Source organism: Amblyraja radiata, chromosome 33, assembly GCF_010909765.2.
Source record: "Amblyraja radiata isolate CabotCenter1 chromosome 33, sAmbRad1.1.pri, whole genome shotgun sequence".
Classification (NCBI taxonomy): domain Eukaryota; kingdom Metazoa; phylum Chordata; class Chondrichthyes; order Rajiformes; family Rajidae; genus Amblyraja; species Amblyraja radiata.
Window position 1 is genome coordinate 22,432,145 of NC_045988.1, and position 12,889 is coordinate 22,445,033.

At 45.5% G+C, this 12,889-nt stretch overlaps 1 protein-coding gene across 1 annotated transcript in view; it reads right to left on the reverse strand.

The window, feature by feature from the left end:
* The window catches only part of vsig10l2 (V-set and immunoglobulin domain containing 10 like 2), an 89,784-nt gene that overhangs the window by 1,626 nt on the left and 75,269 nt on the right, over positions 1-12,889 (reverse strand). Inside the window, exons 10-11 of the mRNA XM_033049548.1 lie at positions 4,836-4,958; positions 2,891-2,915 (exon numbers count right to left, since the gene is read on the reverse strand). Of these exons, the coding sequence (XP_032905439.1) occupies positions 2,891-2,915; positions 4,836-4,958 (148 nt within the window). The remainder of the gene's footprint in view (positions 1-2,890; positions 2,916-4,835; positions 4,959-12,889) is intronic.

The window sequence follows — 12,889 nt, forward strand, 5'->3', positions numbered from 1 at the left end:
GTAAAGAAACGCTGACCGTTAAGTACAAGAAGTTAGACACAAAAATTCAGCAGGACAGGCAGCATCTCTGGAGAGAAGGAATGGGTGACTTTACGGGTCGAGACCCTTCTTTAGACAGAGATGCTGCCTGTCCCGCTGAGTTACTCCAGCTTTTTGTGTCTATCTTTGGTTTAAATCTGCAGTTCCTTCCTGCACACCTGATCATTGTACAGGTAGTCTACCATAAAGATAGCACACTGACAAAGTATTTTTATTGTAGTATGAATGTCAAAATAAACTTGTACTATATTGTCACTTTATTCCCTAATGAAGCTCTACTCTATCTCTGATTATTGTTTTGGCCTTACTGTAGTTATATAACGCTTTGGGATTTTCCTTAATCTTATCCGCAAGTGACATCTCATTCTCCCTCAATGACCCATTTCTATTTGAAATCCTCCATGCAATTTCTATACATCTAAAGAGCTTTCTCAGTTTTCATTTCTGTAGATGTACAAGATTTTATGTTCTTTATTCAGCTCTCAACATCTCTCGATGACCACATTTCCCTTGGGCTTGGGCTAGCTGTCCATACGTTTCACCCTCCTGGAAATACATTGGTCTTTCCTGGGCTATATCTTGCACTAAAAACGTTACGCATATTATTCCCTTTATCATGTATCTGCACACTGTGGATGGCTCAGTTGTAATCATGTCTTTCCACTGACTGGTTCGCACGCAACAAAAGCTCTTCGCTATACCTCGGTACACGTGACAATAAACTAAGCTGAACTCGAATAATATTTCAGTTTTGAAGAACTCCAAATTGGTGGATGTGGACCAATCTTCAGGCATCTGTTCCCAGTCTGTTCCCAGTCAACTGCTGTCAGATCTTATCTTATGATATTGCGACTTAATTCTGGATTTCTGGGATATTCAATCCTTTTCCGTAATTAAATAATTCCGTAATCAATTAGTTATAGCCACTATCTACAAAATCACATTTCAGCTTCCTAGCCAGCAACATTCCTTACATAGATCGTCAACAATCAGCTCAAAAGGTTCTCTCAGTCACATTGTAAAATATCTCTGTAACATTTTCCTGCTACATAATCTTTGATAACATTGATATTTAGCAGGCAACCACTTCGGCCACTGCAGGCAAGGAGGGGGGGAATTATCGACGCAGAATTGCTGCATTATGGTGAACGGCTCCACTGTACCATTCAGCAGAACAGGACAATCAGCACCTCAGCCACAAGTGGTCACTGGAATATCATTCTGCTGGAATAATAGCAAGGATTAAAGGGTTAAACGGGAACAGGTGGTTCAAATGCGGTGGCTTATCGTCCTTTGATTACGGCAGATTGAAGGATCATTCATTGAGTGGGGATTTAATAGAGTGAATGAAACGTAATGTTCCCACTGAGAGGGAATACAGAAGGAAGAAAACCAGGAACAGCTGGATCAGGAGTGGAATACAGAAGTGCTCATTTCACACACAAGGGTGTTCAGAGTGAGAATTATCCCTAAAAATAGATTGTGGATACAGAAGGATAATGGAAGTTCTCAAGAGAAATCTAAGCTTTGAGTGGCACCCAGAGAGAGCCATGAAGAGACCTTTCCAGGCCAGCCAGAAGAGCTGAATACTTGGTTAATTTGGTTTAGTTTAGTTTATTGTCACGTGTACCGAGGTACAGTCAAAAGCTTTTGTTACGTGCTATCCAGTTAGCAGAAAGTCAATACATGATTACAATCGAGCAATTTACAGTGTATAAATACATGATAAGACAATAGACAATAGACAATAGGTGCAGGGGTAGGCCATTCGGCCCTTCAAGCCAGCACCGCCATTCAATGTGATCATGGCTGATCATCCCCAATCAGTACCCCATGCCTGCCTTCTCCCCTTATCCCCTGACTCCACTATTTTTAAGAGCCCTATCCAGCTCTCTCTTGAAAGCATCCAGAGAACCTGCCTCCACCGCCCTCTGAGGCAGAGAATTCCACAGACAATCGAATAACAAGGGAATAACGTTTAGTGCAAGGGTGACCAAAGAGGTAGATAGTAGTTCAGCACTGCTCTCTGGTTGTGGTAGGATGATTCAGTTGCCTGATAACAGCTGAGAAGAAACTGTCCCTGTGCGTTTTCACACATCTATACTTTTGCCTGATGGGAGAGGGGAGAAGAGGGATTGGCCGGGGTGCGACTCGTCCTTGGTTATGCTGCTGGCCTTGCCGAGGGCAGTGTAAGGTATAAATGCAGCCTAGGTTCACAAGGTTAATTCCCGGGATAGCTGGACTGTCATATGTTGAAGGAATGGAGCGACTGGGCTGGTATACACTGGAATTTAGAAGGATGAGAGGATATCTTATTGAAACATATAAGATTATTAAGGGTTTGGACACGCTTGAGGCAGGAAACATGTTCCCGATGTTGGGGGAGTCCAGCACCAAGTGCTACAGTTTAAGAATAAGGGGTAGCCATTTACAACGGAGATGAGGAAAATCTTTTTCACACAGAGGGCTGTGAATCTGTAGAATTCTCTGCCTCAGAAGGCAGTGAAGGCCAATTCTCTGGATGCTTTCAAGAGAGAGTTAAATAGAACTCTTAGAGATAGCGGAGGCAGGAATGGAGTGCTGATTGTGGATGATCAGCCATCATCACAGTGAATGGCGCTGCTGGCTCAAAGGGCCGAATGGCCTACTTTTGCACCTATTGTCGATTGTCTATTGTCTATAAATGGAGTCAATAGAAGGGAGGTTGGTTTGAGTGATGGTCTGAGCTGCATCCACAATTTGCTGCAATTTTTTGCAGTCTTAGATGGAGCTGTTCCCAAACCAAGCTGTGATGCATTGTGAAAAATATACAGTCTGGCACTCCAAGGCATATGTAAGGTGATATACTTACTGTTGAAACAGCAGGTCATGTAACCCTGGGGGGAAGAGATAATCAACCATTAAAAAGTACCAACGTCTCAATATAATCCATGAATTAGTTAAGGGAACAATGTTGGTATGCAAAGATCTGATAACAAACTTATTTTGTTTAATTCAATGTGCTTTAGATGTATAAAGTGTTTAGGCTGCAATTGTAGAAAATACAGCAGCTGCTTGTGAAGTTAATGGTCAATATTATGGAACAACCTAGTCATTTGGATTAATACCGGCTTTCACTTGAAAATGTATCATTTCCAAACAGTTCTTTCTTTCTCTCAGTCATTACCAAAGATCCTATAGCGAGCAAGATAGTCCATTCGACGAAAAAGACGTAGTACGGTCATGGGTAATTTTCGGCCCCATTTCCGTAACCGGCTTCCATCTCCGCACCAAAGATACCATAGGATACTAGTGCGGAGACGGGAGCTGGTTATGGAAACATCCTCGTAAAAATAAAAGTTATTTGGTAAAAATCTTCTCCTCATTTTCAGAATTATAATTTATTAACACAAACTGTTCCCCCGCAACGTTGATTACACTGCGGGTCGGGTCGGGTCTGGTTACGGAAATGGATGAAAAAAAGGCCCACGTTCCGTTCCATTGCATACTATACGTCAGCCCATTGCATTTAACAGGAGTGGTCTATCTTGCTCCGCAATAGGATCTTGGTCATTACCCTCCATCTAACCAGTGGCGCAGTGGTAGAGTTGCTGTCTTGGAGCGTCAGAGACATGGGTTCAATCCTAATTACGGGCGCTGTCTGTATGGAGTTTGTACGTTCTCCTGGTGACCTATTGTTTTCTCCGGGTGCTCCGGTTTCCTCCCACACTCTAAAGACTTGCAGGTTTGTAGGTTAATTTGCTTCAGTAATATTGTAAATTGTCCCTAGTGTGTAGGATAGTGCGAGTGTACAGGGTGATTTCTAGACACATAATAATAATAATAAATCTATACCAATATCAATACCATCAACCACCCATCTACACTAATCCCATATTAATTCCCTTTTCTTTATTCTCTTCCCATTCCTATCGTGTCCACCAGATTCTACCATGCACCTACACACCAGGGGCAATTTATTGACTTCAATTAACCCAACAAACCCACATGTCCTGGTGATGTGGGAGGAAACTAGTGTACCCAGAGGAAACCCACGTGCTCACAGGGAGAACGTGCAGACTCTGCACAGACAGCACCCAAGGTCAGGATCTAACCCGGGTCTTTGGCGTTGTGAACCAGTGCTTCGTTTAGTTTTGTTACTTTTGTGGAAACAGGCCCTTCTGCCCACCAAGTCCATGCTGACCATCAATTACCTGTTCACATTAGTTCTATGTTATCCAACTTTTTCATCCACTCCCGTCACACCAGGGGCAATTTCAAAGAGGTCACTTAACCTCCAAACCTGGGCCTCTTTGGGAGTGAACAGGAGCCAGAGGACACTCACGCAGTCACAGAGAGAACATACAAACTCCACACAGACAGTACCTGAGGTCAGAATCGAACCTGGGTCTCTGGTAAATTGTCCCTAGTGTTGCTGGTGGATAGGGTGATCTGATAGTGCTGGTGGACAGGGTGATCGCTAGACACATAATAAGAATAAATCATACCAATATCAATATCAACCACCCAGCTACACTAATCCCATATTAATTCCCTTTTCTTTATTCTCTTCCCATTCCTATCATGTCCACCAGATTCTACCATGGATTCTTTGGAGCGTGTGGGAGGAAACCGAAGATCTCGGTGAAAACCCATGCAGTCATGGGGAGAATGTACAGACTCCGTACAGACAGTACCCGTAGTCAGGATCGAACCCTGATCTCTGGCGCTGTGAGGCAGCAACTCGACCGCTGCGCCACTGCGCCGCCCGTAGTTCTGAAAGTAATTTATGTGCAAGCAGGATGTTAGTTACTTACATGGAATGTTTTCACGGTTCCGTATAACGTAGCGAAACAGCAACATGGTCCCGGCAACGGCAACCAGCATCCCGACCACGGCAGCACCAATCACCGCTGGCAAAGCACTGAACGGTGGGTCAGCTGAAAGATAGCCGGGAACAAGACCAACAATTCAGCAACGCCCTTTCAATCCATGTAGAGATCTCAGTTCAGTCAAACATCAATAGCAAGCTTAAAATTCAACTAAACCAGATAAAATAGTAAGATTAAACGAGAACTTACCAGTTTGAAGTTTGATCTGTATTTTATGAGGAGTTACGATGAGGGATTACGTGAAGAACCCGCTCAGCACGCATGCGCGGCATACTTCAAAGCAGCGGTGTGGAATCACAGATAGACACAGTTATTGAAGTAAACATAGTAAAGACAAGGAGACATCAGTTTATCAGTTTGACCCATATTATTGAGGGTAGGAGCGGAGGGCACGTAATCCCTCATCGTAACTCCTCATAAAATACAGATCAAACTTCAAACTGGTAAGTTCTCGTTTAATCTTACTATTTTACTTCGGAGTCACGTGAGTGACTACGTGAAGACTTCAAAGCTCTGTGATTTCAAACCGTGTAACAGGTATTATTTCACGCACTGCCGAAGTCCTTGAGGGAGGAAGTGTGTTATCGTAATCAACCAATGAATCTGTTTGTAGAAAAACACAATGGTATTTTTTAACAATAACAACAAAGAAATTAAATTGCTCCCCTGGGCTTAAATTAAATATTTGCAGTCTGTAAAATCTTTTCTGCAAATAAAACAGGTTTTGCCAAAGGCTTATTATAGAATTTCTGAACGGTCTTTCCCCCCACCATCCTGCTGTAGCCAGGATGTGGTCTATAAGCACGTCCATTCTTTTAGCCGTCGACGTGGATGCTGCCCGGGTGGAATAAAATTTGTACATGTTAGTGTTTATCCCAGCAGTTTCTAACACCTGCTTGAGCCATCTCGCAATGGTTTGGCTCGCCACCCGACCATAAGGTTTTTTATGACTGACCCACAAGGCTTTTCTTCTCCCTCTAATATTTTGGTTGTGTCTATGTAGGATAGTAGGTGGGTCATGGCACATAACCGTGGTTCTGGCGGGTAAGCCTGGAATTCCACGACTGGATTAGGTGTTCCTGGTCTGCTCTGTTTGATCAGTCTCTGGATAACGACAGAGATCTGGTCTGGAGCTGTGAGCATGCTGTCCAGTCGCAATAGGTGTAGTGACTGGACCCTCTGTGCAGATACAAGTGCCATCAACATGAGTGTTTTTGAGCATAGATTGTTCCAGGTTGAGGGATCTGGCTGGTGGCCATCCCCTGAGGTATGTCAGGACCACACTGACATCCCATATATGGGTGTACCTTGGTCTAGGGGGTTAGAGTTGTAAATACCCTTCATTAGTTTGACCACCAGCGGGTGGGACCCCATGGCCTGTTGTCCTGGAGCTGGTTTTAAATAGACAGGCAGGGCACTTCTAGCTGTGTTGAATGGCTCTGTAGCTGATGTCCTTCATCGTGGTGAAGGTTCGCCAGGAATTCCAGTACGTTGGTAACTGTAGCGGTTAAGTAGGTGGTCCCTGTATCCAAGCAGTACTTCTCCCATTTTTTGATGCTGAACAAGTGCTGTTTTTTAGTGGATGTTCGGAGGGATGGTGACATGGTGTCGACGGTTTGTTCTGATAATCCCAGTCCCAGAAGTGGTTTGTGCAGAATCTGCAACCCAGGAGTTTGATTTGTTCATGGCACGGGTGGCTTGTGCCCGACACTGGGTGTTAATAACTCTGGGTCACTGGGTAATACCATCGGAGTTTCAACAACCATGTCATGGAGTATTGGGAACCGTGGCTGTGTAGGCCAGTCGGGTACTATCAAAATACCTGAAGGAGAGTCCATTTGTATTGTGCGTAGTCCCCGACTGATGAGGCAGAAGGGAGGGAATGCATAGAAGAAGAATTTCCCAAATCCAGCGCGAACGCATCTACCGCTGCTGCCTCGGGGTCTGGTTCCCAAGCGACATACATAGGTACCTGGTGATTTAGCCTTGATGCAAATAAATCAATATCTGGCGTGCCATATTGCTTGATAACTTTTGCGAAATTTTTTTTTTGGGTTTTAACATCCATTCGATGTTGTCATTAAATTTACGTGACCTGGTGTCTGCCACTGTATTTAGCTTACCTGGCAGGTAAGTTGCTGATAGCCAAATATGTCTTTGGACACACCATTGCCAAATTGTGTTAACCAACTTGTCGCATGATACCGATTTTATGCCGCCCATATGGTTAATGCTGCAGGTAGAGCCTGCACCTGCAGCCGCACCCAGCACTGACAACCCGCCACTCGCTGTGAGTACGGAGGACGTCAGAAGAACACTCCGCAGGGTCAACCCCAGGAAGGCTGCTGGACCAGATGGCATCCCAGGGAGAGTATTGCGGGACTGTGCAGACCAGTTAGCGGAGGTTTTTAGCAAAATCTTTAACCTCTCTCTGTTAACGTGCACTGTCCCTAAATGCTTTAAGACTGCTACCATCGTGCCTGTACCCAAAAAAACATTCATTAAGAGCTTGAATGACTATAGACCTGTTGCTCTCACTTCGACCATGATGAAATGTTTTGAACGGCTGGTCCTGGCCCACATTAAGTCCTCACTCCCACCCACCCTGGATCAGCATCAATTTGCGTATAGAGCTAATAGGTCAACGGAAGATGCCATCAACACAGCTCTACATTCTGCACTGACACATCTGGAGCGTCCTGGCTCATATGTGAGGATGTTATTTGTAGATTTTAGTTCTGCATTTAATAAAATCATCCCCAGCAGAATGGTGGACAAACTGTCTGATCTGGGTGTTAATGCAAACACATGCGGATGGATTAAGGACTTTCTAACAGATCGCCCACAGACTGTCAGGATGGGGTCCAATTACTCCCCAGTCCTGACGCTCAGCACTTATGACTGTATACCAACACACAGTACAAACAGGATCATTAAGTTTGCGGACGACACGACTGTGGTGGGACTGATAAACAACAACGACGAATCTGCCTACAGGGATGAAGTCCAAAAACTGACTGTCTGGTGTACCAAAAACAACCTGGTACTCAATCCATCAAAGACAAAAGAGCTGGTCGTTGACTTCAGGAGGAAGAGGAGAGAGGAACCTGCTCCCTTATACATCAAAGGAGACATGGTGGAGAGAGTCACTGGCTTTAAGTTCCTGGGAATAAACATCTCCCAGGACCTCAAATGGCAAATGAACACTGTCACTCTCGTGAAGAAGTCACATCAGCGGCTGTATTTCCTGAGGTCTCTGCGGAGAGCAAACGTCTCACAGCCGCTGCTGCTGTCCTTCTACCGATGCGCCGTGGAGAGTATCCTCTCCTATGGAATCCTGGTGTGGTTTGCTAGCTGTACTGTGGCTGAGAGGAGGACGTTGCAGGGAATTATAAAAACTGCGCAGAACATTACAAACGCCCAACTGCCCTCCTTGGATGACATATATAGGGCCCGATGCTTGCGCCGGGCCACAAATATCAAGCAGGACACATCCCACCGTGCCAACCACCTTTTTACTCTGCTACCCTCTGGGAGGCGATTCAGGACTCTGAAGGCTCGCACCGGTAGACTAAAGAATAGTTTCTACCCATGTGCGATAAAAGAGCTAAATTCCAACAGAGAATGCTGGGGAAGCAAAATGTAATTCCAAGAAATGCCACCAAATTCTTTTAAATTCTTTTAAATTCTTTTAAAATACCTATTTATTTTTTACTGATAAGTGTACATATGTGTTAATGGTTGTCGTGTTTGTATTTTTTTTAACCGGAGGAGATGTAATGGAATTTCGTTGCACAGTATTGTGCAATGACAATAAACGTATTCATTCATTCAATGTAGGCCACCACCGTAGTATTATCTATTTGTAACCGTATATGCAAGTGATGCATATTTGTGCATATGCTTTTAAACCATAAAAGTCACCCAACATCTCTAGATAATTAATGCCCAGTGTAAGTGGTAACGATGACTCTGGGTTAGTCCATCTATTACTTGTGCTGGATATAGAGTTAGTTGCTCCCCAGCCTTGAGCACTGGCATCTGTTTGGATAACTGACGTAGGGTTAGTGATGATAATAGGCTGAAACTATGCCAAACGTTCTCTTGGCAATGTTACAGTCACGTAGACTGAATTAATTGTGAAGCCCAAGTAGTCCATGATTGTGGATGGCTTCAACTTAGATTTATCTGCATGTAAGACAATCCCAGGATTTCGAATAACTGTTTGGTAGCTGATACAGCTAACATAGTCAATTCCATGGTCTTGCCTACCATTTAAGATATCATCAAGATATGCCATGACAATATGTTTTTGTCTTCTGAATATTGTCAGAGCTGGTTTTAGTGTCTTGGTGAACAATCTTGGGCTGATGTGAACCCATTGGGTAACGCTTTAAACTGTTATAACTGCCCCATCCAGGTACATTTCAGGTATCTGCGATGATCCTTGTGAATGGTACTAAATAGTAAACCTTAAGATGAATGCTTGCCATGAAGTATCCTTTGGAATTTAGGTGTTTGGCAGTAACAACCGGTTCCATTTTGAAATGTATGTACTTAACAAACATATCTAGTGAAGTTAAGTCAATGATGATGCAACATCCACCATCTTTTTTGGGTTTAGTAAATATATTTGATACGAATTGCAAGGGTTCATGTTTTCCCATGATACCCTTTGTAATTATTCTCACCAGTTCAGCTTGTCCCTCTTGTTTCTTTAACGGAGAGGGGAAAAATACCCTCTGAGGTGAATGTTGACCTGGTGGCAATTTTTCTAGTATGAATATATTTGTATTCACTAATGCCATTGAGTATATACTGATCACTCGTGATAGACTCCCATGTGTTAGTATTACTCTATATACTGGTAGGAACCAGACCCACCTACCTCCATGGTTATGGGTATTCTTCTGTTTCCTGCCGGTCCAACGAGTGTTGCACGTCGTCTGACGTGGCGGTGACGTTGGGGGGTGGCACATTTTCCATGGGGTCTGCTCTGGGCCCTCGTCTAAAGAAGACTTTCGGTGATAGAATGCGGACCCCGAGCTTTCATCAGTCCGATATGGTAGACGTTGACTGATGGACGCGATGGGGTGCTGCTGCGTAGGAATGACTGTTTTTGGTTTGCTCGTCCCGGCCCTGCCATAATGAGCCGAAAGTTTTGTAAAACCTCTTTCATGTCCTTCATATGCTTTGTGAGGTTTTTGACAAAGAGCAGTGGGTCTGGCTCAGTGGCTGGGGTATGCACAACCCCGCAATGTAGGATTTTTATGGCAGGTCTTATGACTTGTTTACGAAGGTTGTGGTCATCTCCGTATTTGTCCATGGAATGAGGAGAAACGATGTGATGGCTGACGTCAGGCTTTTAACGGCCTCCTGTACGTGGGGTTGCCATGTAGCGGTCCACCACACCTAGCAGCTCTTCCTGTTCCTGCACCCCTTGCATACTCCTGAGATCTTCAGCCATTGCCCCTGTTCTTGACCAGCCCAGTCCTGGTCACCAAAGCTATCCTCTGGAAAGGAGGAAGCAATGGACAGTGCACAAGGCACTGTGGAGGGAGTGCCTGACCCCCCTCTGCGAGAGCGCCCCTCCTGGGGTGCACCTCGCTGGAGCTCCTGCTCCAAGAGCCGCTCCATGCGACTCAGGCGACTGTCTCTCCCCCGCCTGGGTGGAGAGACGTCCCCGTCCGACAAGTCAGAGCCACCGGCCGGACGCCTCTTCCGTGGCGTTACTTCCAGCTCGCTGCTCAGGCGCTAGCGGGGCTGGGCTCGGACGCGGTGTCGGGGAATAGTGGACCGCCCGGTAAGCGGTCCTACCGCCTTGTTGCTGCCCCCCCAGATGGAACGCTCCTCCGTGGAGTCGAGCGGGGGACAGGTCTGTTCTGTTGCTGCCCCCCCACCAGATGGAACGCTCCTCCGTGGAGTCGAGCGGGGGGCAGGTTTGTTCTAGAGCCTTTCTTCTCTGCCGGAAAGCAGAAGGCTCCCTGTGAAAGAAACCCCCGACCTCAGCTTACCTGACGGTCCGTTCTTTCACCTCCGTAGCGGGAGCGCCTGATTCCCGCTGTGCCGCTGTTGCTCTGCTGAACGTAATGCCGCGCATGCGTGCTGAACGGGTTCTTCACAGAATCACTCACGTGACTCCGAAGTAAAATTATGTCATAAGTTCATGCGATAGGAGCAGAATTAGGCCATTCAGCCCATCGAGTCTACTCCGCCACTCAATAGTGGCTGATCTACCTCTCCCTCCTAACCCCATTCTCCTGCTTTCTCCCCATTACCCCTGACACCCGTACTAAACAAGATCGATCTCTGCCTTAAAAATATCCATTGACGGCCTCCACAGCCAACTGTAGCAATTTCCTCTGCAATTTTAACAAAACATCTCTTGGGCAATGTAAGATCCTTAGAGGAGAGATGAAAAGTATCAAGGGGGAGAGAGCCCGGGGGAGATTTTCAGGTAATATCAAAGCCCAGCTCAAAGCCCTGTGACTGAGGCTGCAGCAGGGATTGTGGGGTAGTACAGTCCCCCACAGTTCGTGAGTGAAGACTGCCAACTGCGCTGAATATGTACCAGAACAATAAATGTGAGGTTATCCATTTTGGTGGCAAAAACATGAAAGCAGACTATTATCTAAATGGTGGCCGACTAGGAAAAGGGGAGATGCAGCGAGACCTGGGTGTCATGGTACACCAGTCATTGAAAGTGGGCATGCAGGTGCAGCAGGCAGTGAAGAAAGCGAATGGTATGTTAGCTTTCATAGCAAAAGGATTTGAGTATAGGAGCAGGGAGGTTCTACTGCAGTTGTACAGGGTCTTGGTGAGACCACACCTGGAGTATTGCGTACAGTTTTGGTCTCCAAATCTGAGGAAGGACATTATTGCCATAGAGGGAGTGCAGAGAAGGTTCACCAGACTGATTCCTGGGATGTCAGGACTGTCTTATGAAGAAAGACTGGATAGACTTGGTTTATACTCTCTAGAATTTAGGAGATTGAGAGGGGATCTTATAGAAACTTACAAAATTCTTAAGGGGTTGGACAGGCTAGATGCAGGAAGATTGCTCCCGATGTTGGGGAAGTCCAGGACAAGGGGTCACAGCTTAAGGATAAGGGGGAAATCCTTTAAAACCGAGATGAGAAGAACATTTTTCACACAGAGAGTGGTGAATCTCTGGAACTCCCTGCCACAGAGGGTAGTCGAGGCCAGTTCATTGGCTATATTTAAGAGGGAGTTAGATGTGGCCCTTGTGGCTAAGGGGATCAGAGGGTATGGAGAGAAGGCAGGTACGGGATACTGAGTTGGATGATCAGCCATGATCATATTGAATGGCGGTGCAGGCTCGAAGGGCCGAATGGCCTACTCCTGCACCTAATTTCTATGTTTCTATGTTTCTATGTTTCTAACAATGAAATTTTGTACTTGTTGCAGCCCTACAGGCTCGTTAGACACAACAACAACAAGAAATATAGAATAAATTGTCAGTTAATCTCAGAACAACGTGGGGGGGGACCTCCGTGAGGGAGGGGGAGAACAAAGAAGGAACTGGCGCGGGGGTACTTTGTAACTTTGTCAGTGCCCTTTATGTAGCAACTATTTGCATACCTTGGGTAGGCAAGCAAAGAATTTCACTGTGTCTTGTTACGTGACAATAGAGTATTCCATTCCATAAATTAGACCAGGATAAAGCAGAATAGGAAGTAGCAATCATCACAATGCAAACTCCGTAGTTGGGAGCTGAGGTAGGGTTGTGGTTAGGGTTAGTGCAAGGTGGTTCAAGAACCTTATGGTTGAGACGAAGAAGCGGTTCTCCAATCTGAGGAACCAGTTCTCAGGCTGAAGTATCCTCTCCCTAATGGCAGCAGTAAGACGTGAGCATGGTCAGGGTGGTGTGGATCTTTGATGGCATTAGCTGCCTTCTTGAAGTGGAGCTTCCAGTACAGCAGATCTCTCCGATGGTAGGGAGGTCAGTACTCCTGATG